The following is a 27029-nucleotide window of genomic DNA, read 5'->3' as shown; positions in this document are numbered from 1 at the left end:
ATATATTTTATTGATAAACATCTGTTGTGGACTTGTGGGGGTTTCCTACTCTTTGCACTATACAATGGTAACTAGAGCTAGTAAATTTAACACGACCTAATTATTCAACACGATTAAAACACAAATAAATTGGTATAGTTGTCAAATTTGAATTTTTTTTTAAACAGATTGAGTTTGAGTTGATACTATTTTTTTTTATCTGGTTAAGGCTAAAGTTCTTGATCTATTTAACAAATTAACAATATGATTATTTTTTCTATTCTAAATTAATTTGTAAGTTATCTTCATCAAAACTTAAATATTGGACATGACTCACTCTTCTTCTTCTTCTTTTTTTTTTTTTTGTGAGAAGAATGAACATTGCATAGTATTTCATTTATAAAATTCTATATAGATTTAGTACTTCAATAGTTCAAATGTATAAAATATTGATAAACATGTATGTTTTATAATTTACATATATATTTATAAAAGTAGAATTTCAACAGTATAAATGTATAAGTTTTGGTTAAAAGTGGCAAGAAAACTCGCTCGGCTCGGTTCGGACCACGGTGTTAATAAATAATTCGATTCTGGGTATTGAACTCTTCTTGCGCACGAGTTTGAGCATAAACCAAAAAAAGGAACTCAGATCTATGCCTAGTAATTTTTTTTAATTTTTATTAAATAAATTTAAAAAATAAAATAAACCTAAAATAAAGAAATATAAATAATACACTACCTGTTTACAAAACCAAAACTTTAGTAAAACACATAAGTCGCCACCCCCACCCACCTCTAACTCTCCAAGACAATGCCCAGCAACCACAACCCATAATGCACTACACCAATGCACCTCCAGTTGTCTAGCACCGTACCTCTAGCACCATGCCCTGGACCTTTACATCATAACCATGTTCGTGCAGCAACCACCTTCTCAGCATCCACACCTCCACATCACAGTCTGTCATTAGTTGTTAGACATTTTGGGATTCCCATATGTTATATTGGCAATTGGTATTGCAATTATAAACTTGTGATATGTTAGAATTTAGATGACACGTTGTTTAGATTTATTTGTCAATGTGATTTTTATGCTGCTTATTTAAATTTCTGACAAAGAGTGAATGAATGAATGAATGAATTTAGGATTGAAATTGAATGAATTTAGGTAGTAGATTGAAAGAATTTTTATTTATCATTTATCTAAAATTTAATTTATATTTATACATTTTTAATTAACTTATTTGAGTAGCTGAAGCCCGAATAAATAACCTGTAAACAAGGGGTACCGAGCTTGACCCTGCCTATGTGTGAAAGAAGCAGACATAAACATGGGTTCGGACATTTGTTAAAACAATTCGGGCCGGTCCTTAGCAGACCAAAACCCTACTCAGACTCAGTGTTTTACCATCCATAATTTTGGTTGATAGGTACATTTAATAATAATAATAATAATAGGAGTAGTAGTAATTAGTAATAATTTTAATAATAATAATCATCATTATTATTAGTGTCGAAAATTATAATTATTATTTTCATCATCATCGTCATTATTATTAACAATAATTATTTTGAATAATCATACTCATAATTATTATAATAAATGTGACAATAATTCATTAAGGTCGTTTTAGTAACTTATAACAATCTGTTCTGATTCTAATACAAAGTAAACACATTAATGACAATGCAGTTAATTTCAATTTAAATTCATACAGCTAAAGTAAATAATTTATTCTGATTCTCATTTCCCATCATGATTTTAACTTATTCTTATTCCAGTTTATTTTGATTTTAGTCCATTCCAATTATCGATTAATAAATGCACCATTAGTGCTATCTCATGTTTGGTGATTGAACAAGATTAGATTACAATAATTGTGTTTAGCGTGACAAAAGATTGGACAAGGTTTTGTATGAATTTTGGTAATGCTAAAATGAAAAATAAATAAATATTGAGTTTCATTATAGAATTTATAAATAATATTTTCAAAATAATAAATTTATATATATAATTAAAATTATGTAAAATTACTTATACCTAATCACATATTTAAAGCTGAGATAATACTTGGAAAAATATTATCTCAATTATTTATTGAATGTAAAAACAAATAAATTTGATAATATTTATTCTATTACTTAAATTTAAAATTGTAAAGAATGAAATTAATAGATTACGGAAGATTTAACTTTCAAAAAGAAATTAAGATTAACTAAATTTCAGAGCTTCTAAAGTAACCTTGTTATCTTGTGTTGTTAAGCTAATATAAAGATTTAGTCTAAAAAATTTATCCGAGGGGCCCCATCAAGGCAAGAGACATCATTATCACATTATAATTTGGTGGGTCATGTTGTATTATTATTAGTTATTTATGTCAAACATTACATTGGAATTAATTTTAGTAGAATAAACCTATTCGACTACCTTTAACCACATTTAGGAAGCCTTAATTGTTTAGATTTTATATAGAACGCAAGATACAATTCTTTTTTTTTATTGAAGTGGCAAAGATTAAAAAAAAAAAAGATTTCTTTTAAGAGAACGCAAGCATTACTTTTAAGAGTTTTTATATTTAAGAAATCAATCTAATTTATGTGGTTAAAAGACTCTCTATTTTTTAATATTTAAAAAGAATTTATGTTTGATAATAAATAAATCAAGATTTAAATTAGAACATAATGATTATAGAAAAGACAGAGGGAAAATAACTTTTTTAGAATTTTAAAATTATTATATTTTAATTGGGGTTTATTATGTAAAATTATTGAAACTTATAGTTTATATTATTTGCAAAAAAACAATAGGGACTTCCGAAGAAAATGTTAAAAAAATTTTTTAGAATTTTAAAATTATTATATCTTAATTGGGCTCATTATGTAAAACTTTTGAAACTTATAGTTTTTATTATTAACATAAAACGATAAGGACTATTAAAAAAATGCTAACGATGGGGTATTTGGTACAATGGGTACAATATAGTCTTCTCCTTAATTTATGATAAGTTCAAAAAAAAATTGCGGTATAAAATAGATAAAGTTGAACAATTAAACAATGGAATTATTGTGTGGCACTGACGAATTTTAAACAATAATGATCTTGCAATGAAAATGTGTGCGTGGATCCTAATTAATGGAAAGTTCTCTCTTTTAAAAGATCCTGGCTTTCATCCATTTGTAGGTCTCCTGGATCCTTTCAACAACTATGTTGTATTGAAAGGATATCTAAAAAACAAAATTGCAAACAAACTTTTTGCGTTTTATATATATATTTTATATAACTTTATGAAATGGACCTTGCTTTATAAATTGTAGCTTAGGAATTGCCTTATAAAATAGGTGTTATTGGTTTTGTGATAGTAAAAATAATGGTGTCTACGAAACACTTTTTTTTTTTTTTTACAAAATGAAAATAAAAATTGAAAAACAATACTAAAGACTCTAAATTGTGTGTGTAGGACTGTGGATATTAGAATTTAATTAGTTAATAAATTGGTTTTAAAGAAAAGTTGAGATATGCTTTTAGATTTTGTTTTCACATGGGAGGGTTTATTATGATTTGATTTGCCTCTTTAGTTATATAGTGAGGTAATTTTTTGGGACCTCTCTTGAGGTTTAGCGTATTAACACATAGAAAGAATGTATCCATGTAATTATAAGCACCTCCTCTGCCGTTAGTATCCAATTAATTTGACTGTTAACAGACTATTGAAATTACAAAAGTACCCTTTCCGTCAGAATAATAAATTATAAAATAGGATTTTAAGAACCGATTGGACTGTCAATTGCAATGGTAAAATGATCGTAAAATATCCCAAGCAGAGAGCTTAGAGCCTTATATTGTAAAATGATCATAAATGGTCGAATTGGCCTTAATTTTTCATAATGATTTTTTATGTAGATATGAAATTGGGAAAAAAATTCTTTTATTTTTGTAATCATTCATCAGTAAACAATAGGATAACAAGATGCAACAAAGCAAGCAAAACTTTAAAACTGCATCAAATACAAAATAATCCACATAGCCCCATCCAAAACATTATTCAAATCCCAAATGGTCTTCAATCAACTGAAACCAATCTGTTTCTTTCCTCCAACTTTCCCACCACCCAAACACACACTCCCACGAAATTTAAACATAACATCCTCGTACAGATCATCCTAGTACAGATCAATCTAGGTAACAATTACACGAGCACCGGCTTGCTTCAAAGCAGCAGCACAACCCTTGCCAACATCACCATAACCGCAAACAACAACGGCTTTGACTCCCTCGTGGATCAACAACGTGGCGTCACCATCGTCGTCGACGATGAGATCTGGGCATCGCCGGGACCCCAGTCCAGGGCTTTCTTTGTGCACCACCAGTACTCCTGGAGGGTCTCGCCCTACCAGGCGAAGACGGAGGTGGAGTCACGTGCGATGGCGGCAGCCGCGTGGTCTTGGGTTGAGAAGATGTTGCCGGAGCACTAGCGGAATTCGGCGCCGAGAGCGATGAGGGTCTCGATGAGGTCGGCAGTTTGAATGGTCATGTGGAGTGAACCGGTGATCTTGGCTCCTTTGAAGGGCTATGAAGTGCAGCTCCATAAAGATGAAGACGGTGTTGGGTGATGTTTGCGTGAAAGAGAAAGCCAAGTGCAATATTTGTGAAAATTTTAGTTTGCTTTTGTCTAATGGTAATTACATAGCATTGGTTAATGGAGTAAACCCTTACATGTTTTTAAGATTTTCTCGGACATCAAAAAACACTAAGCTGCACTTTTGAATTTTAAATATATTTTTACATATTTACCCTTATATATTGATACCATACGTATTTAGATAATAACAGCACAGGAGGTGCTTGTAATTACGTGGATACATTCTCTTTATGTGTTAATACGCTAAACCTCAAGGGAGGTCCCTAAAAATTACCCTTATATAGTGTAAGGGCTTTGATTTTGCCATGTGGCTTATATCACATAAGGGGTGTAGATACCTAATGATGCTACCATAAGTTCTTGGACCATTTACGAACAAATACGTGTGGTGCTATTTATGCTGAGTAGGCAGCTGCTTGTAAATATGCAACAGTAGCCATAACAGCACCAGCACTACGAACACCAGCAATGAAACCAGAAAATAGAGCATATCCAAAAATTTTAACAAAAATGAAGTGTGCAAACTATTGCAATTCAATAGTTCAAGCAAAAAAAATTAAAATGCCACATCTTTGCAATGTACTTGAAATTCAATAAGGCTAAACATAGATTAATAAATATAATCTTTTGTCACATAACAGTCTACAAAACATTGTTGTTGAGTTTAACAATATTCAAAAGTCAGGCTAAAACAAAAAACCATGAAAATCAACAGTAAACATCACCAAGCTTAAATAAACCCTGATACTCTAGTGGCTCTGCTAGTGGATGTGGGGAAGGAAACCCTAGAGCCTCGAAGAGCTGCCGTTTAATATCAAGGATGGCTTACTGGCTAGTGAGAAGTTGTTGCTGCTGGTCAAAAATGCGTCACTGATCTTTAAGAAGTCGTTACTGCTTGTCCAGTATATGCTCCTGAAATTGGGCTTGCTGTTCGGACAACGTGCAAACCTCTCCCAATAGCAGCTGAATCGAATCATCATTGGTTGCAGGAGCATGTTCCGCTGGAGCGGCAGAATGAGCTTGAGGTTGTTGGCAGGTACGGAAATCCAGCAGTTGACCCGCAAGTACAACGTCGTTGAGCATCCGTCGATTGGAAGGAGCAAAGATGGCATATTTGTTCTTAATCGAACTATCTTTAACCCATTCTCTATTTTTCCAAGCAAACTCTAAATTGAGAATAACATCATCCCCATTTTCTTTGAGGTGTCAAATGTGGACTCATCAATTGGAACTCTAAAATACTTAAGATTCGAGTAATAAATCCACCGAAGGGTAAAGAACGATTATTGATGGCATACTCAAAATTTACTTTGGCACCCATAAAATACAGTTTAATAAGGTCACATATAGACACGTGACCTGATGAGCATGCCCCCCCAGAACTGACCATATGTTGAAGTATGCTGTAAAGATTCGGACTTGCAAACACAAATATTGGGTAGGAAATTGAATATTGTATACATCATCAAATAAATCTGAGTGTCTACGGATGTTCTTAAAAGTGTCAACATGGGTATATCTCACGAATTTTAGTTCCTTCCTAGATGAGTATAATTCTAACCCTTCATCTTTTATTCATAGGATTGTAATTAGGTTAGCGACATCAAATTCAATTGGAATGCAAGCCACACCTCGTTATTATTTTTTTTATAGTGAAAATATCTATGTTCGAGTAAAAGACCTTTACAAGATTGTAGTAAACATTCTCCTTAACATTCAAGGCATTAGGCCATCCCACAGCATCTAACAATTCCCTACGCTTTTTATTACAAGTAGAAAGTCTATCCATACAATCCATAATGACAAAGTAAGAGGGCAATACTGTGCGAGGCATAAATATGTCGTAGAAATGGTTTGCCATTGGGGTAGTTGGAAAGTGCATTGAATTAAAGTCAAGGATGTCATCAAAGTTATCTGTAGGGCTTTGCCATTTCTTTTTACCCACATGCTTCCCCTACTTCCCTTGTGAAGTTTCACCACCAGCCATGGAAAACCAAAATCTAATTCTTAATAAATTTTGTGAATTAGATCAAGGTAAACCGATAAGATAGTATAAAAATGGGTTATAAATTAATGTGGATGAGTAATTTCAGCAATAAAGGGTGACTGACGAGTCAATTTAGAGAAATAAAATACAGCCGAACCTAGGGTTTTCATTTGGGATCTTTGGTTATAGGTGATTAAATCATGATTAACTAATGGAATTTTGATGTTTAAAGGAAGGCAAATGATGAGGAGTTGCCTAATTCGTCGTTAATTGCCGAAGAAGCTGTGAAATTTAGTGCGACGACGAACGAGAGAGTCTATCGTGGTTGTGTGAAGAGGAAGCCCTAATTGTGTCTAAGTATTGTAAAAAAAGCTAGCCTTTTTATTTAAGTTGCTTACTGTTATCAATTGGCATGCATTTTGGAGCTGAAATAGCTAGCCGTTTTCGTGTGACATGCTCTTTGACACGAAAATGGCTAGTCACTTCCTTTGAAAAGGCTAGCCATTTTCATTCTAGAGAGTATACAACAAAAAATGGCTAGCTGTTTAAAAAAAGCAGCTAGCCGTTTTCATATGGCATGCTTTCTGACACGAAAAGGGCTAGCCCTTTCCTTTAAAGAGGCTAACCGTTTTCATTCCAGAGAGCATCTAACTTGAAACGCATAGCCTATTCAAGGAAGAGGCTAGCCATTTTTTTGTGACTTGCTCTTGGGAATCCAAATGGCACACCGAATGCTCCTCCAGTGGCTAGCCTTTTTCATTTAAGAGAGCATGCAACTTAAAATGGTTAGCCGTTTCATGGAAGCGACTACTCGTTTTCTTTGAATCACACAGTTTTAGCTCACAATTAATTCATGAGTTTCCATAACATTCTTCATCCCTATACCTTGAACGACCTTTCCTAGAACTATTCTTATGGCCTTTTTTAGTGGACACATTATGATTTTTCACTGTTGATGCCAACTTCGAATCATTTAGATAATTAACAGCATTAGTGTGCTTTGTATTAGCTAACGTCAACAATTGATTGCGTTGTTTGTTGAATTAAGTTGTAGCACAAGCTATGCCCGCTCATTCTGTGAGTTATGCTGCTAAAATAACCATGCAATGTCATCATGTCAATGGTCTAGCAACATTAGTAACAACAATAAAGTATACCACATAAAAAGATTAAAAAAACGTACCACATACGATTTGTTGGTGATGATTCCAGAAGTGTCTATAAATTTGATTACATAGACTCCATAATCAAAACCATTAGGGTGTTAAGGAACGCTTTCACCATGCATGTTGTCAAATGACAAGAAACTCTAAGCTCCTGGATATGTAGCTTTCGCAACACCATGAAGTATAGCATCTAACGAGTGTAATTATTTTCAAGTGAAATCAACATGAATCTTTAATAACATAATACACACAAAAGTCAAAATACCTTTGAGTGAAAGTTGATGATACTTACAATGGCATTGGCTTAGATTTCCTGATCTCGTGTTCGGTAGGCATCCGATAATGGATCTTAGATCTCAGCTTGTTTTTTTTTTTTTAATTTTAACCAACAACAGAAACAAATGGTGGCCTCCATTATGCATGAAAACAAAGATCTATTCAAGAACATTCATTAGTTATACAACACATGACAAAGTAATAAGATAATAATTTAACTGAAAACACACTACCTATTGGCACTTATCCAAATCATATATAATGTTTGCGACATTGGGAAGCAGCCTTGAACCTTCCAAGTGTGCATTTAGCATTGTAGCAAATTGCTTCAAATTTATGACATAAAATTAAGAGAAAATACTAGTTAAATTACCATAGTTACTTATAAGTAAAAGAATATGAACTAAAAAATAGACAAGAAGGAATCACTAATTGTATATCTAGTTAGTAGGAACAAGCTGATTGGTTGGCCATGGCTTTTACAGGACTCGCGTCGTGTAAAGTAATCACTTATCATGCAAATAATCTAAATATAAGAACAATTATAGTTCATTTTAGTAACTAAAATCAAGCAAACTCGAACCTTCATGACAAATATCAGCAGTCATCAATAAAGTAAAATGAAGAACAAACTTCATCGCTGAGTAATGCATCAAGCAAAAGTGATAACAAGCCTCACCGAGTGATATCCTAATGAGTTGATTGTACAATTATCTCAGTACAAGTAAAGCACATGATATATTAACACAAATCAAATAATTATGACAATTTATTTGGAAACAACTTGATATGGGAGCATGGGAGCTTCATTACTCTAGGCTAGAATTTTTTTCAAATCTGTATTGGAGCATTTTTGATTGATCGATGATCACTAGCTCATTCATGAAAAAAGGTCTCGCTTGGTATTTTGGCTTTAAATCACGTGACACTTAATCATACAAAGATAGGTGGTACTACCCCAACTTTCGATTTCTGTATGACCGAAGAGGAACTAAAGACAGCAGATTAAATTCTTCGGGCTGTTGAAATTTTTTCACTTACTGTACAAAAGACTACAAATGTATTAAAGGCAAAGAAACAAGAAAGAGTAGATTAAATCTAAATAAGTTTCGACAAAAGTTAAAAAATCATTAATGTATATATACCTTATCTTAATGATAAGGCAAATGTATTAAAGGCAAAGAAACAAGAAAGAGTAGATTAAATCTAAATAAGTTTCGACAAAAGTTAAAAAATCATTAATGTATGTATACCTTATCTTCAAGTTCAGATACCAATTTAAGCTTCATCATGTCCTCTAATTCTCCAGCTAACTTTTCTTTTTGGACAACCTCTTCATTAATGGATATGCTGAGGTACACAACTTTTCGATCTTGAACTTCGATGGGCTTACACGTTTCACGTGCTAGAGATGAAAGTGTGACAACTATAAGAACAAACGAGTGCATCTCCATATTTTGAGAGAAAAAGATTGGACCATCAGTTGCCTCGGCACTATTATAGGTAGGACGTGATTCACTATCATCAGCCACATTCATTTATTCCTTACTAAAATATGCTTGTTCCAACTTTTCTACCTTTTCAATAAAAGAGTCCATTTTTAAGGCCATTTTTTTCTAGGACTTCATTATTTCTTTTTTCATATTTTCCTTCATTTTATTCACTACTATTAATACAACATGGAATGAATATTGCCTTGCTATTTCAACACTGTCAATTTGTCTCTCACTTTGAGCAATTGTGTGCCATAACTGACTCCTCACATTCGAACCGACATAAACTATTAAAAACCATGAATTATCTATTCAATTTAATAACATAACTACAAAACAACATACAAATTAGTTAATGGAACAGACTACATTGCTCTCAAAGTCACCATACTTTTGTCGCCTTTTGAGAAATCTTTTTATCTTATTATCCGTCCATGCAATAAGAAGACATCCATTTTTGGCAACAAAAGAAAGCTGAAACTTAGTTACTGACATGTAGAATAGCTGAAAACAACAACAAAATTAGTTAATACGAAAATAATGATCAATGATATAATAATCGGTTAACTAACGACAATACAAATATAGTAAATAAACCATACCAGTAAAAATATAACACATTCATTCATTGAGGAAACTTGATTTTCATTGAACTTTGAAACTCCTTCTCACAAAAAGTTGAAATACTATCTATTTGGTTTTGCTGGAGTTGGATACAAAATAGTTCCAGTTGCAAAAAGACTAAACATAATACAAAAATCCTCATCTGTAGAGCTATTTTTCTTTAATTTGTTAACTACAGTACCTATTGGGATGCCCTTCTTTCCTGTGCAATACTTGGCCCATAAGTGATTTATCTCACTATCTTCTCCAGCAAGCACAATCGGCGTTCCTTCATCGCTAACATCCATCATGCTTGTAAATGTTTTTGGGGTAAGATTGTATTCTATTCCATGAAGTGTTATGGACTGCCTATATACTTATATTGTTTAACCAGCAGTCTATATAAATCTTGCCTAAGTCACCCACATCTTAAACCCAACAAGCTTCCGAAACCAATTTTTCTCACAACATCCTATTGTTCAATAGATAGAGAACATACGTCAACTAAAATTATTGCATTATTAAACTCAAATCACTACAAATTGTAAAGAAAAAAACATCAACGATGAATTAATAACTTACAAGTAATATGTGTATGAATGCTTGCCCGGCCTTGGAGGTTCGAGTTTCTCAGACTGTATATTAATGTCATCTTCAGCATTGACTTTATGCTTGACCATTCTATTGTGTACACTAAAAATTAAGTCCCCAGTCAATTAATAGCAAAATTATCAATGTTTATATAGTAAACGAATGATGAACATTCATGATTATTAATCCATCTCTATCAACACATCTGTAAATGACGATCATATAACATTAATAAACCATCACCATCAACACTTAAGACATCATTTCTAAATCCACAACAATTAACCACCACCAATCAAATCAAGCATCAACTGCCAAAAATGATGAAGCAAACGACATACATAATTTATGCTCATTCTCATTTACCAACGATAATTAAGTAAAACAACCCCAACAAGAAGTTGATGATGCAACCTAATGTATTTCACACAATCAAATGCATTGCCTCTAAATATATAAAACATATGGACTTAGATGTCCAAAAAAGACCCAAGTCAACAATGGATGCTTTGTTCAAGTAGATAACAAATTTTATTTAAGTAGCATGGGGTGGCCGAGACATTTTTGTTCTTCTTTAAACGCCTACTGATTAATCAGTATACATAAACGCACAAACAAATTGCTGCAAAGCTACACGACAACCACCATTGCAACAATTTTCATCCTAAATAAACATTTACATTTACTAAAAAAAATAGGGCCTTTTTTGGTTTTTTCTGTTGCCCTTAAACTTTTGCTTTCTTTTTTAGTTTAAATGGCATTCAAGAATATGTTCACTGTAAACTCATTCAAATTCAATTAAGAATGTCTTCCTATATTTCATTCATCACTGCAATCGCAAACTTACGAGACCTTAACATCATTACTATAAATATTCACAAATGGTGACATTTGTATTTCACCAAATTAAGTCTGCTTTCTATAAATTCCACAAATAAAAAAATATAACAGTTTTAATATCTCACTGCAGTTACAGTGGCAGCACTTGCACAATAAGAGAAATGAAACAAATCATTAGTCACAACACACTAATTGGATGGCCATAATCATAAACGAAACCAAGTTCTCTATTTGTTTCACTTTCAATACTTTTATGTTCTTAGTAATATTTCACAATGGATCTTTTCCATTTGCCCTAAGCTTTTACTTCGTCTTTTAATTACAGTGGCATTCATAAGTTTAATTAACTTCCAATTGTATTGATAAAAAGAGATCATTATCCATGAAAAATACATTCCCATGTCTCATTTATCATTGGTATTGCAAACATAACAAACCTTAATAGTCGTTACCTTTTATAGACTACAGAGATGACTCAAAGGGCTGAGGATAGACTGAGAAGGGTTATGCTTGTGCTGCTGTTGATTGTTGTGGCCGACGGAGATCACCACACTGTTGATTGTTGCTTAGAAACTCCTTCAGCTGTTGCGTTAACTGTGTTGCTAGGTCACGCCGTCGTTGATGGCCCTAGTGAGGCGTGTGGTGAGGGAGTAGGCGAGGGCCATTTGTGAGGTGAGGGAGTAAGTGAAAAGGGAGCCGTAAGCTGAGAGAGACTGAAGAGTGAGACGTGAGATGACGGTGAGTGAAAGGGAAGGGAAGAGAAGAATGGGTTTCCTGCATGAGGTGAGAGCTTTTTTCTTTTATTTTCTTTTTCCACAAATATACATGGCTAGGTTAGAATGTGTGCTTGTTACTGTTTTTATAGGTCTCAGGTTTTATGGATTTTTTTAATCATTTATTAATTAAATTCATCTCAACCGTTGGATTCATTATATTGAATCTGGCGGTCATTTTTTTTGCATGTATGTGATACATACATGTATTGTAGCAAAGTCCCAACTTAAGAGGAATGTTTCAGAATACCAAGTCTCGATTCTAATAGCATAAGAGCCCCCACAAGTAGGATAGTTAAAACTTAATACTAATGCTATTGTTGACACCCACTACGAGATGGTTGGCTATACAATTTTAGTCTTATAGTGCGTAATTGCGCAAGGTTAGTTATGGTAGCAGGGATCGACTTAGGTGTTTACTCTGATGAAATTGATATTACTGAGGTAGATGCTTTATGTTTTGATTTTTAACTCACAAATAAAGTTGGATTATTTTTATTATTTATTATTAGTTATACGACATCATAGTTAGTGTTGGTAGCAATACATGTGGGGCTCTGAACCTGTAGGGCCCTGATTAATTCGAAGCGGGTATGGGGCCTCGAAACAATCTCAAAATAGATTCAGGTCTATTTCGGGTATGGGTTTAAGACCCAAATAATTTCTGGGTTTGGGTTCGGGGATTTTGTCGGGTCCCCTAACCTGACCCGAATATATATATATGTGTGTGTGTGTGTGTGTGTGTGTGTGTGTGTGTGTGTGTGTGTGTGTGTGTGTGTGTGTGTTATCTAATATTTTAAGTTTATAAATTAGAAATTGTAATATAGTAATACCTAATTCCCTTGGATCGAGTCAATCCTCATCCCCCCAAAGAAAAATAAAAACCCTAACAACTCGTCAGCTTCCGTTGTTGTCATTAACACTGTCAGCCGCCATTGTTCGTCGTCACCCACCAACACTCAGCCACGTTTGTCGGTTTCTCCTGGCCTGAAGGTTTTTGCTTTTTCTATTTTTCTATTTTTCTTTATTTATATCAAATTGCCTCTGATTTCATTGATTTGAGTCATTTTTACATTTTGTGTGTTTTCATTCACCTCTTTCAGGTTTCATTCTCAGTCACATAGCACTGAAGCAAAGACTGCAGCCATGGAGAGCTCATTGAAGCAGAGGCTCCAACCATGATTGGAGTCACCGACAGCCATGACTTGGGCCAAATAAAGCTGTGATTTCATTCATAAATACCTTATACTCACTCATTGGCAGCTGAAGTTTATTGTTGCTTCTCTTATTGATTTCACCCGTACAATCATATTTTTACAGTATCGCCACATTTCATAGATAAAAAATTCTCATTTATTTATCTTATTGAGTTGTTTTATTATCTGGATATTTTTGTTTGATAATATGAGTTGTTTGATTATCTAGGTGAATGTCAATCTAACTAGCAGAATTGGAAAATGAGTTACTGATCACTTTGAAATAATTGGGATAAGCATATTAGTTTGCTTGTGCTATTAACTAAAGCTTGTTTTAATTGGTTTATATCTTGAGTAGTCATCATTTTTTTAACCTGCTTCTATTTTGCGTATTGCCCACTTGCTTTTCTTTCAGCCCTGTGTTCACTTTTTTTTCTTTCGGGTATCAGTATTGTAGAGAATTAGAAAAAGGTCGGTACATGCTTTCAGAGGCGAAGCTCAGGTAAGGCTAACCAGGGTTGCAGCCTGGGTAAGCTTTTTTTAAAAAAATTATAATTTAGAATTTATAAATTTACTTTTATTAATATTTATAATTAAAAAACAAACCTAATAATTATAGGAACCTTTATTTTCCCCAAATCACAATTCATAAAACTCACCAGTATTAACTAAATCCGAATTTGAAATTCACCAAAATTCAATTGCTTAAGTCTCTTACCGTTGCTGAATATCCAGTCTCCTGCACTCGAATTGACGCCTAGCCGCTGCCTCATGAGTGACGTCGAGCCACTGCCGCAAGGCCCGCACCCGCAGGTTGAATCTCTCACCGTCGAGCCGACGCCGAATGCTCAGTCTTTTGATGCGGCCCCTGGTACAAAGCACTTTGCCTTTTAAAATTTAGTTTACAGAATAGAACATGATTTTATGATAATGATGGTTGGCACACGAAGTGGAATTGTGGAAGACTGGAAGTTGTTGATTTTTTGAACTGTGATTCATCTTTTTAAATTATAAAATAATAGAATGTGATAATAGACTAGAATATTATAATATGACAAACAGTGATGATAGCATATAAAATGGAACTGTGAAAGGTGCTGATTCATCTTCTTGGAATTATAAAATAATGATGGCATGAAAGAATGAGTGAATAATATAGTAAAACAATTAATTTGAATACTGACTTTTTTTAATTAGCTTTTAACATGCGATTTTGTCAAATTTGTTATAAAATAAATACTAAATTTTTAATGTATTTTATTACAGATTCAATGTTAAATAAACCAAGAAAAACTCTACTTTCTTTTTTTTTAAGAGAGTAAGTGAAAATCAATCATTCACCAAGTGTTTGTCTCCATGTCATGTTAGTGTTCAAGATTCCAGTGAGCAACATACTTCCAAGTTTCAAAGGGTTGAAGTTGAAGAAACTAGAAATACTTATCTGGAGCGTGATCCTGGATTACGTCATCAAATAGGGACATATTTAGTAAATCAACGTGATGATATTCGAAGGGAGTACATCAAAATGGGACCTTATCAGCCTAAACTATGAGATTATCCACTAACTAATGATGGCATGCAAGAACATAGGTTCCAGTATCATTGGTTTAAAAAATTTCCCTGGCTTGAGTACTCTAGGGTAAAAGATAGTGAATTTTGTTTCCCATGCTTTCTTTTTGATGAAATTCCATCAAACAACTCAAAATTTGTTATTGAAGGGTTTTCTAGTTGGAAGAGAGTCAACAATGGAAAAAAAAAATGTCCCTTTTTACAGTATGAAAGGGGTCCATCTTCTCATCATAATAAGAATATGCAAAGTTGAGGTTGTTTGAGGAACCAAATTCAACACATTGATAGATTAATTAATGCCCAAACTTCACAACAACTTTTTGAGAATAGGCTACGATTGAATACCTCAATTATTGTTGTTAAATGGTTAGCAAAGCAAGCATGTGCTTTTAGAGGTCATGATGAATCAGTTAATTCAAAAAATCGGGGAAATTTCATAGAGTTGATAAAGCATTCAGCAGAGTGTAGTAAAGAAATTGCTCAAGTTGTCTTGGAAAATGCTCCATCATATGCTAAGTATACATCGTCTGACATTCAAAAAGAGCTTTTAAATATTCTTGCAAACAAAGTGCGAAACAAGATACGCAAGGAACTTGGAGATGGTAAGTTTTGTATTTTAGTAGACAAAGCACTTGATGAATCTGATAAAGAGCAAATGGCTATTCTTTTAAGGTATGTTGATTGTGAGGGGTATATTCGAGAACGTTTTTTTTTTAAGTTGTCAATGTCATGGAAACTACAGCAGTAACATTGAAAAAAGAAATATGTAATGTTCTTGCACGTATGATCTTTTAGTTGAAAATATCTCAGGGCAAGGGTATGATGGTGCTAGTAACATGCGGGGTGCATGGAATGGATTACAAGCTTTATTTTTGAAAGATTGCCCATATGCATATTATATACACTGTTTTGCACATCAACGACAACTTACTTTAGTTGGAGCATCTAATGATGTGCTAGATGTATGTCTTTTCTTTTCAGCATTGGGTTTAATTGTAAATGTTCTGACTTCATCTGCTAAACGACTTTCTGAGTTAAAATATGTTTGGGAAGCAGAAATAATAGATTTGATAGCTTCAGGAGAAGTTCAAACTGGTACAGGGGCCAATCAAATACATACTTTGCAACGCCTTAGAGCTACTCGGTGGAGCTCTCATTTCCGTTCCGTCAGTAGGTTGCTTGATTTGTTTAGTGTTGTTCATAAAGTTCTTGGGAAATTGGTAGAGTGTGGGCCTAACAATAGCATACGTGGAGAGGCTAAATGTGCGTGTGAATCAATGACATCTTTTAAATTTGTGTTCATTTTGCATTTATTAAATCAAGTTTTGGGGGTGAGTGATTTACTTTGTCAAGCATTACAAGTTAAATCTCATGATATTCTAAATACTGTGCACTTAGTCTCAACTATGAAAAAACTTCTTCAAAGGCTGCGAGACAATGGTTGGGAAACTTTTATTGAGAACGTAGTTCTATTTTGTGAAAAGAATGAGATAGATATGCCTGATATGAAAGCTCGCCATATGAAAGGCAGAGGACGTTCTTGTCAGCAGAATGATTATATTACAGTTGAGCATTATTATCATTATGATATATTTAATGCTGTGATAGATTTTCAATTGATGAAGTTGAATAATAGATTAACTGAATAGACTTTGGAACTCCTCACTCTTAGTTCAACTTTAAATCCTATTGATGCATTTAAATCACTTAAAATTGAAGATATTTGTAGCCTTGCTGAAAGATTTTATCCTGAAGATTTCACTAAGATTGAGTTACAGGCTGTGAGAAGACAATTAGAGTGCTTTGAGATAGATATACACTCTCTTCAAGAGTTTCAGAATATTACTTCCCTTTCTGAATTGTGTCGAAGATTGGTTGAGACTAGAAAGTCACATATTTATTTCTTGTTAGATAGATTAATTCGTTTAGCGTTAACCCTTCTTGTTTCAACAGCAACAACAGAGAGAGCATTTTCTGCCATGAAACTGATTAAGACAACACATCGAAACAAGATAGAGAATGAGTTTCTTTCAGATTGCATGGTTATTTACATCGAAAGAGAAATTGCAGACAATAGCGACTCAGATGCGATAGTAGATGAATTTTTTTTTTTTGAAGAACCGCAGGACATAACTTCATCAATAGTGTTTTTCTTATTTACATTGTATTTTTATAGTTTTATGGTTAAATTTTTGCTTATGTAGTGTACTTAATTTCATTTGTATAAAACAAATTTTTTGAGAAGTAAATTTCATTTTTTTTAAAAAAATCTAGCCCACCCAAACAAATGATTCTAGCTTCGCCACTGCATGCTTTATTTTATTGTGTTAGATTTATGCATATGGCAATTCACAATTGGTCCATGTATTTTTTTGAAATGATCTAAAATATTTTAAGTTAGTTACGAGCTTGTTTTTTTTCTGACATGATGTTTTCTCCTATCTATCTATCTATCTATCTATCTATCTATATATAAAAGGGGTTGGTAACCTCAACTTGAACATTCATTATTTAATGCTAGAATTGTGTCTGTACATTTAAGTGCTAGTTACCAAAGGACCGGCATCTTTTATTACTGCCTTTTCCACATAAATATTCAATAATGTTGAATGCTAATAACTTAGTACTAGTTGGTTTTAAATCCAACACAATAATAATCATCAGTTATTGGTGAAATCAGATTTAATTTTTTTGTATTTGCATAGTTCTTAATTGTTTGCTTCTTGTAAAATGCCAGTATCATAGTTCTTAACGAGACTGGGTTTATTGGGTTGATTGTAGTTTGGACATTCAATGTGTCTAAGTTCTTTGCCCACACCACACATAATGGATGATGAAGGCAATCAAACTTAAGGTGATTGAAATAGATTCTTGATGAGGAGCCAAGATTGAAACATTGAAACAGATATAGAGGCTGCAGAGGTATATAATTTTAATTTATATTATTTTGTCAAGTATTTAGTAAGTTGAAATTATTCAAACATGTTTTATTTTATTTTTGTTTATTTTGTTATAGGTTCATGAAGGATCTTAAGATGTGCATCAATGGTGTGATGGCTACTGAGAACTTCCAATTTTTAAAAATAGTAATTTCAATGATGTTTTAAACAAGATATCTTCTAATGACATATGGCAAAGGCAATTAATCTGTAAGCCAATTTCACATCAAGAATTTAATTCCAAATTGTGCATTGAGTGAAATTTCATTGACCATGTGCTGAGACCGGCCCTTAGCATTATAACTTTAGTTTAGTTACCTGTGGGTTTTTTTCTGTAAATTGAGTTAATTCAGCTTCAGAATGACAGGTTTTCACTTCTTTATATTATAATTATTTTGATTTGTCTTGCAAATTTAATCAATTGTAATTATGTTGAAAGTTATGGAGATTGTTAAAATTTAATTATTTGTAAATTTATTTCTAAATCTGTAAGTTGTTCGACTTATTAACTTTTTTTTTAAAAAATATTGAAATATTCAAAAATTATTATTTTTTTAAAAAATAGAGATCGGGCTCCTATTTTAATCCCCATGAGAAAATTTTCAGAGACATATTCGAACTGTCCCCAATTATAATTTTTTCAAGTATAGGACTGGTTTGGAGATAACCTCCAAATTAGATTCAGGTTCGGGTATCATGATCACCAATGGGCCTTTGGTCCAGTGGGAGAGCCCTTGCACTTAGAATAATGAGTGCAAGGGTTCGAGCCTCTATAAAAGTATTTATGGGGCTTATTTATAATCCTTCCTCAATTATCATATAATTGAGTGGAGCCAGTCATTTCGTGGACAGCCCTCGAATATTTGAAAGGGTTTGGGCAGCGCTTCAGAGGAATACATGCCACGATAAAGGTTCCAATTATAGAATCTGTGTGTAAATATTAATTGTAATACCTACAGTCCTGTATAAATAATATTAAAAAAAAAAGATTCGGGTATCATCTATTCAAGGCAGGATTTTACGATTCAACATGTGTCGAGGAATCGCAGGCAAGCAGCGAATGGCTCGTTTACTTTATGTTACAGTAATTTTGGGGTATAGATGGAAGAATCATGTATTTTGTTCTCTTATACATGTACACCTGCACTTAATGAGAAGTATTAGATTTCAAAAATATAAAATTAAAAAAAAAAAAAAAAAAAAAACAACGGCAAAAAGGACCTCCACTCCCTTACAATGTTAATATAAAATCACAGTCCTTTCAAAATCCGCTCTAATGTTAATAATCTCTGTTCAAACTCCAAACACATTCAAAAAATAAAATAAAACATTTAGAAAAAAAATGCCTCAACTGGCAGAAACCTATACTTGCGTGCCGTCGACGGAGCGAGGCCGAGGAATTCTAATCTCCGGCCATCCAAAATCGAATTCAATTTTGTACACCAATGGCAGATCCGTAATTATACTCGATCTTAGCAATCCGTTGCAGGTCTCGATCTACGGCGAGCACGCCTACCCTGCCACGGTGGCGCGGTTCTCGCCCAACGGAGAGTGGATCGCCTCTGCTGACGTGTCGGGGACTGTGCGGATCTGGGGGGCCCACAATGATCACGTTTTGAAGAAGGAGTTCAGGGTTTTGTCGGGTCGGATCGACGATCTCCAGTGGTCTCCCGACGGCTTGAGGATCGTTGCTTGTGGCGATGGCAAGGGGAAGTCACTTGTGCGCGCCTTCATGTCAGTTTTATTATCCACTCTTCACTTCACTTAAATTACTTGATTTTTGATTCATTTTATTTTAATTTTTATTTTTAAGCAATCTTTAGAAAAGAGAATTAAGAGTTATGGTCATAGGTGTTTGAACAAAGAAATAAAGAGTTTGAATTATTACTTTGTTTGGATTTGCTCACTGTGATTAGATCAGATTCAAGTTTGTGTGTTATACTTCAGACATTTCAAGTTAGGTTTTCAACTTGTGAAATTCAACGTTAGTGTTAGATATTCCTTACTAAGTAGATACCTTTTTTCACTAGATGTGCTTGAATTATGGAGTTATTCAAATGGGTGTATTACACACATTGCTGTTGCTAGAGTTAGTGATGTCGACAACTTAGTTGTGGAATGTTAGAAAAAGTTGGACTGTTTAGTATTAAGGAAAATACGGAAGTCTTGTTTTCTGGTATAGTTGTCATATTAGAAATGTTTATTAAAGGAATTTGTATTTTGGAGTCTTTGTTATTTAATTAGGTGAATTTTCATACTCCAATAAGTCGTTGTATTAAATACATGATCGTTTCAGATTGGAGAAGATTGATTAAAAGAATGTTTTCTTTTAATTTTTATTAATGTAAAAGATAAAAATACATATTTTTTATTGAGTTTTCTTTGCCATCTGTTTTGAGTTGTGACTGGTCCTCTATTCGATATTATGTGCATTTATAGGCATAATTAATTTATTAATTATGTTCACATAATTATTTGTTTTCATTTGTCTACAATGAACAAACAAACTACAAATTTCCAAAGTTCCTAGGTTGTATCAATAGCATTCAATCATCAACTGAAGGCAGTTTTTGATAACATAAGATAAGTCTATGGATGGTGTCATACACATAGAAAGCTTTGGTGGCCTCTAATTCAAAAGGCTTTTGCATGGAAGGAATTTGTTGCTTGCCATTTTTATATGTCTTTAGAGGTTAGGGACAATTAGTAACATTTTTAAATATTCATTTCAATCATACTTGTAAGAACTTCTCAAATATATGTGTATTTTGAATTTTAGAAATGGCTGAAGTCTGCATTATCAGTGTATTTTTTTGTCTCATGATCTGTCTAGTACAATGCAATTCTTGCTTCCCATCAGATAGATGATGAATGTAATCTTGAACAGGTGGGATTCAGGTACTAATGTCGGGGAATTTGATGGTCATTCAAGACGTGTCCTAAGTTGTGCCTTTAAGCCGTCAAGGCCATTTCGCATTGCAACATGTGGAGAAGACTTTTTGGTCAATTTTTATGAAGGGCCACCATTTAAGTTCAAGCTATCTCACAGGTTTGTCTTTAACATATTTATTTAAGGGTAAAAGTTTTTTGTAATGTGTTCCACATCTACTTTTTAATTATCATTCTATTTGACCGTTTGAACCACTAGATAATATGATTAGGTTGTCAAATACTTGCAATTTGGCAGAGTTGCATGTTCAAGTTTCTTCAACTCTTTCCTTCTCTTTAGCTCAAGTGAAAACAACAACCTGACCATCTTAGTCATTCAAGAACTGCAGAGTATATGATAGGTAGCAGTCAATAGTTTAAAATATTCAAATGTTGTTTTTGATATTTGGTTCGTTCTTACCTTTTTCATGAATTTTATCTATACTTTATTGATTAATGGAGAGGGAGGCTGTCGAACAGAATAAGAAGTCGAATCCATCCCTGAACTTGAAGGAATGAGATGCTGCTGCAGAGAAACATCATAATTTTGAGTTCCTTAAACTTTGGGAAACCGTCAACAAGATTTTCAAATTTTTAGACCGATAAGAAAAAAAAAATTAAAAATTAAAGAACTAAAGCAGTGCAAGCTAGTGCAGCTATAATGACTATTAGATTATCCTTCTTCCTGGATGTTACTGCAATATTTTCTGAAGCTTTGCTTTATTGATTTGCAGGGGTCATTCAAATTTTGTCAATTGTGTTAGATTTTCTCCAGATGGTAGCAAATTCATTAGTGTAAGCTCTGACAAAAAGGGTATAATATATGATGGAAAGACTGCAGATAAGATTGGAGAGCTTTCCCCCGAAGATGGTCATAAAGGCAGTGTCTACGCTGTTAGCTGGAGTCCTGATGGTAAACAGGTCAGCATCTTTATATTAACATATGCCTTGTGCAAAAAACCTATTTTGGATGACATTTTGACCTTTTAAAATTTTAAAATCACAATCCCTAAAAATAAGAGGAAAAAATCATGTTTTTAACAGGATGCTGCTTGTTAAAATTTTGTATTTTCCAAGGAAGGGTGCCATAAATTATAAAGAAAATAGTTTCCATGATACAGAAGACAAATGTTGTCTGGTGGAAATTTACGGCTAAAGCATTTCAGCATGTTGTGTTAATTCCGTTGGAAAAGAACTTCAACTAGACGAGGATGTAAAAATCTATCTTTAACCTATGTTTGTTATTTGACTAGTGGATGTAGCCTAAATGCTGAGCTACATTAAAAATCTTAAGTATTTGTGGTTCGGTTGTTTATCCTGTTTGATTTACTGATAGAAATCTTGAACAAGGGCATTGCTGGAACAAAAAATAATGGAAAAATGCTTCTTTTTTTTCTCTCTTTCCCCTTTGATCTATTATGTTGTATCTATTCATCTAAGTTGTCATCATTTACATTCTTCATTTTAAATAGTGAGGATACTTCTTATTTCTAAACTACCAAAGACTTTCATTATCCTTTCCCATAATCATGATTTTTTTTTAAAAAAATTTTAGGAAAATTCTATGATGCTGGGTTAAAAATCCCAATATCAATAGTGGGATTAGTATGGACCTTTGGGTTTGAAAGCAACAATTTCCACCTTTGATTTATATGAATAGTTACCATTTACCCAAGTATCTGATTATTCTTTAATTTCATTTAAGTTTTTTTAATATAATTAATTACTTTAAATTTTTTTAAAATTAATTTAAGTCAAATCTTATAACTTATGATTGCAAATATTTTTCTCATCGAATAAACAAAAGAATATTTTTTTATCACTGTAGAATGTTAAAAAAGAATAAATGTAAACCACTGTACAAATTAATTATATATACATCTTAACTATATTTTTTTCATTAGAGAGTATATAATAAAATTAAATCACTGTAGAATTAGTATGTCATAAGACTCTAAATAAAATGCATGTCATGCACATAAGTTCTACATTTTTATTTTGTAGTTTACAACTAGTTTTGAAAATGTAAAATATTATCGAACATCATAATGTCACTCTAAATTTTATAACCTTTAATTGTTGTGTTTGAATTCTATTCTAAATCTTATTTTCTCTCTTTTTATCCTATTTAACAGACATGATATCTTGTTGATAATAAAATTTTACTGGTAAAGTAGTGTTATATAAACTGTAAATTCTAATATTATGTTTATTATATTATTTAGTTATTGTTGACCATTGGATTTCATCCAATGGTCTACATTAACCCGTATTTCTAATACAGCATTATAGAAGGACCCTTTATTTTGATTTGAAAATCACTCCCCTTGTAGTAAACATATTGAAGAAAAGGTGCAATCTTGAGCCTCTCACAAAGAAAATATGGATCTGGATTTACCTGATTCATCTTTACTTAACTAGTTTCTGATTTGATTATTTTTCCAGTATGTACTGTTGCAGAAAGCTAAAAATTTAAAGTTATAAACCTTTGAAATAATTGTGACCATAGTAGCATGGACATAGATACGATAGTCAGAGAATGAGCTATGAACATCAGCAATTATAGGTAGAGTGTAACTATCTACCTCATAGTTCATCGATCAAAATCCAAATGTTCTTATTCCCTAATCGTTATTGATATTTGGGATGGTTTTCCTTCTACTTCAAGGATTAGGATTACTAAAAAGGATCAAAGGTGATAAATAAATACGTACTTGGACCCCAAGAATACTGATTTATGTCCCTTAGGAACTCCTAATGCTTATACTAAAATTAGATTATGTGATACTATTGAAGTGCTCCCAGATGAGGTTTGCTGCATTGGTCTTTTCATGTTGCCCTAAACAATACCCAACACTTACTTGCTGTCTATTATAGCTCTTAATTAAATCTAATTATAAGGTACATCAGCATAAACAAACAATAAAGACAAATACCTGGGAACCCAAGCTAACAATGTGTGAACTTTAAATAGTGCACTTTTGTGAATTTAATAAAAGAAAGGTACTGGAGTAGAAGCAAATGGGTGTGAAAATAAGGGATAAAGGGAATGGTAAAAGAGACATTTTGATAGATTGATATGTGAGACATGAGTTACTGAATTGATGATGTCCTGACACTCAATCTTTCGAAGGGAAACTATCTTCATGATAAATGAAAGTGATGATACTTGCATCCTTTTCACCTGCTGTATTACTCTCCCGCTCCACTTATTTTTTCAAAGTTTGTGCTTGATGTGTAGTAATGTACTTACTTCTGTGAGTAAATTTTTCTATAGGTACTGACAGCGTCTGCTGACAAGTCAGCCAAAGTTTGGGATATCTCTGAGGATAATCATGGGAAGTTGAAGAAAACATTGACTCCTTCGGGCTCAGGTGGAGTTGATGACATGCTAGTTGGATGTCTTTGGCAGAATGATTTTCTTGTCATTGTTTCTCTTGGTGGCACAATTAGTATCTTTTCAGCCAATGATCTGGAAAAGAGCCCATTGCAACTATCTGGACATATGAAAAATGTTACCGCATTAACTGTACTTAACATTGACCCGAAGGTTATCCTGTCCAGTAGCTATGATGGTTTGATAGTTAAATGGATTCAAGGAATTGGTTATGGTGGTAAATTACAGAGAAAAGAGAACTCTCAAATTAAATGTTTTGCAGCTATTGAAGAAGAGATTGTTACGTCTGGATTTGACAACAAGGTGACAAACATTTCAATTTTCCTTCTTATCTGGATGGTTTATGCATCAGTGTTTACATGTTATTCATACTTTGATACTACTTTGGGCTTAAGTTTCTCCAGACTTTAAGGTCTGCTCAGTTTTCTTGATACATCCTAATTGCAAAGGTTTTAGGTTAATTCTTTTAATAAATTGTTTCTGCTGCAAGGGAAGGGACGGACGCCCTTTTTGGTCACGGGTTAGGTTTTGTATAGATTTTTTGCATACCTTGTTTTTCTCTGTTTGATTATCATTGTGGACGTTGGTCCAACTTTGTATCTCTTATCTTTGATCAGTTAATTGATTAATAATTCTTTGGTTTATTTGAGAGAAAGATCATCACTTTTTGACATCTTTTTCTTGCGGACTTTTTCATGAAAGACAATTAAATTTAACAAGAAGAATGCTATTCCTAAAATGTGTTTAATGAGGCTTTGTATACCCATTGTGGTTGAAACTTGCGCTATCACTTGTCATTCTTATGGAATATACTTAACCTGTTTTATCAGATTGTGTTTCTCTCTCTAATGCTTTTTTGTGCTTCTGTTTTCTCAAATCCAGATATGGAGAGTTTCCCTACAAGGTGATCAATGTGGATATGCAAATTCCATTGATATTGGCAGTCAACCAAAAGACTTAAGTGTTGCCCTTCACTACCCCGAACTTGTGTTGGTCTCAACGGATTCTGGAGTTGTTTTGCTCCGCGGTGCAGAAGTGGTGTCAACCATTAACCTTCGTTTTCCCGTGACAGCTTCTGCAATCGCGCCTGATGGAAGTGAGGCCATTATAGGTAGTCAAGATGGTAAACTACGTGTTTATTCAATCAGAGGGGATACTCTTACAGAAGAAGCTGTCCTGGAGAAACACCGAGGGGCAGTTAGTGTCATACGCTACTCTCCTGATGTTTCAATGTTTGCATCGGGTGATGTAAATCGAGAAGCCATAGTGTGGGATCGTGTCTCCCGAGAGGTATATATATATGTTTATTCTGTATAACCATTTACAGTACATCCAGATATTTTCTTTGTCCGCCTGGTGGATGATAAAATCTTGGACCTTATTTTTGACCAATGGTTTGCAGGTAAAGCTTAAGAACATGCTGTACCACACTGCCCGCATTAACTGTCTTGCTTGGTCTCCTAATAACAGTATGGTTGCTACTGGATCACTTGATACCTGTGTTATTATATATGAAATTGACAAGCCAGCATCTAGCCGCATGACCATAAAAGGAGCCCACTTGGGTGGGGTTTATGGATTAGCTTTCACTGATGAGCACTCTGTGGTTAGCTCTGGTGAGGATGCTTGTGTCCGTGTTTGGAGGTTGACCCCTAATTGAGATTGACCACCGGAGATACCAAGGTCAAGATCTAGAAGTTGGTGAACATATGTCGACTTCATTGGGTTTTGTTTATTTGAATTTGGTTTGCAATGAGATGGAACAAAAAGGAAACTTCTGCGACCATGATTTCTCTACTGTCGTGAAGATCATACTAGCACTTTACACCTATTTACTTTGCAGTGCAAATGACCCTTTGAAAGTAACGGCTCAATTGATGAGCAAGTCTTTTGGCCTCTTTGCAGCTTGGAGTTCGTGTCTATTTCTTGTTGATATTGGCGAAAGCATGCATTTCCATGATGTTTGAGCATAGCTGTTGTGGGTCCTCTAATCTGTGGTCAATTTAGACATACCATTTTGTTGTGTGAAGGTTTTGCCTGATGGTTTTGTCATTTTAGTCTGCAGAACTTGAACAACAGGAAGCTGAAGTGAATTTCTATACTGTCGGTAGATCAACACGTGCTTCTGTTTCTGTGTTTCACTACGTGTATGGTTTTCTTTTGAGAGGACTGTTGTCGTTGGTTTTCTGGTCTTCTCCTCTTTAAATTCCTCTTGCTCTTGCAAGGACTTCACATTCCTCTTGTTTCTGTTGAAAATGTATTTTTTTTAACTGTCTTTATGTATCATAGAAGTTTTTATGTACAACTTTTGCCAAAGATTTCTTAGCTAGCTTAATTTGTTATCACTATTGCCCGACTCCGCTGGAAATTTCACGTTTCTTTATAAAGGGTAAAACTTCTGTTTACTTCTTGATAAAATGATATACTTCAATTTACCTTAAAAAATATGAAATACTCAATTTATCTTCTAATTACCGTTATTTTAATAATGGATTGCCTTTCTCTTGTTAAAATATGGAAATACTTCCACTTATGAGGGAGTGTGCGGTTAACGGTGGTATGTGGTGTTTAAAAGTAATTGTTTATTTGGCATGTCTTTTAAAAAAAGTGGAAATTTGCAAAAGGCTAATAATATAGTGTTAAAAATAC

General features: G+C 33.4%; 2 protein-coding genes across 2 annotated transcripts; both read left to right on the top strand.

Moving 5' to 3' along the window:
• The first annotated feature begins 12048 nt into the window (after positions 1-12048).
• LOC107178660 (uncharacterized) lies at positions 12049-16765 on the top strand. Its single transcript, XM_015534113.1, has 4 exons — positions 12049-12228; positions 14283-14418; positions 15488-15718; positions 15927-16765. The coding sequence occupies exons 1-4, from the start codon at positions 12049-12051 to the stop codon at positions 16763-16765; spliced, it is 1386 nt and encodes a 461-aa protein (XP_015389599.1).
• Positions 16766-19253: 2488 nt separating this feature from the next.
• Positions 19254-26785, top strand: LOC102612933 (actin-interacting protein 1-2). The gene is made up of 6 exons (XM_006490680.4): positions 19254-19789; positions 20943-21104; positions 21718-21904; positions 24261-24683; positions 25263-25670; positions 25783-26785. Exons 1-6 carry the CDS (start codon positions 19398-19400, stop codon positions 26038-26040), a joined length of 1830 nt encoding a protein of 609 aa, XP_006490743.1. The 5' UTR covers positions 19254-19397; the 3' UTR covers positions 26041-26785.
• The last annotated feature ends 244 nt before the right edge of the window (positions 26786-27029 follow it).

This window comes from Citrus sinensis, chromosome 1, assembly GCF_022201045.2.
Source record: "Citrus sinensis cultivar Valencia sweet orange chromosome 1, DVS_A1.0, whole genome shotgun sequence".
NCBI lineage: Eukaryota > Viridiplantae > Streptophyta > Magnoliopsida > Sapindales > Rutaceae > Citrus > Citrus sinensis.
Note: the sequence above shows the minus strand (reverse complement) of the source record. Positions and strands in the feature narration are given on the sequence as shown.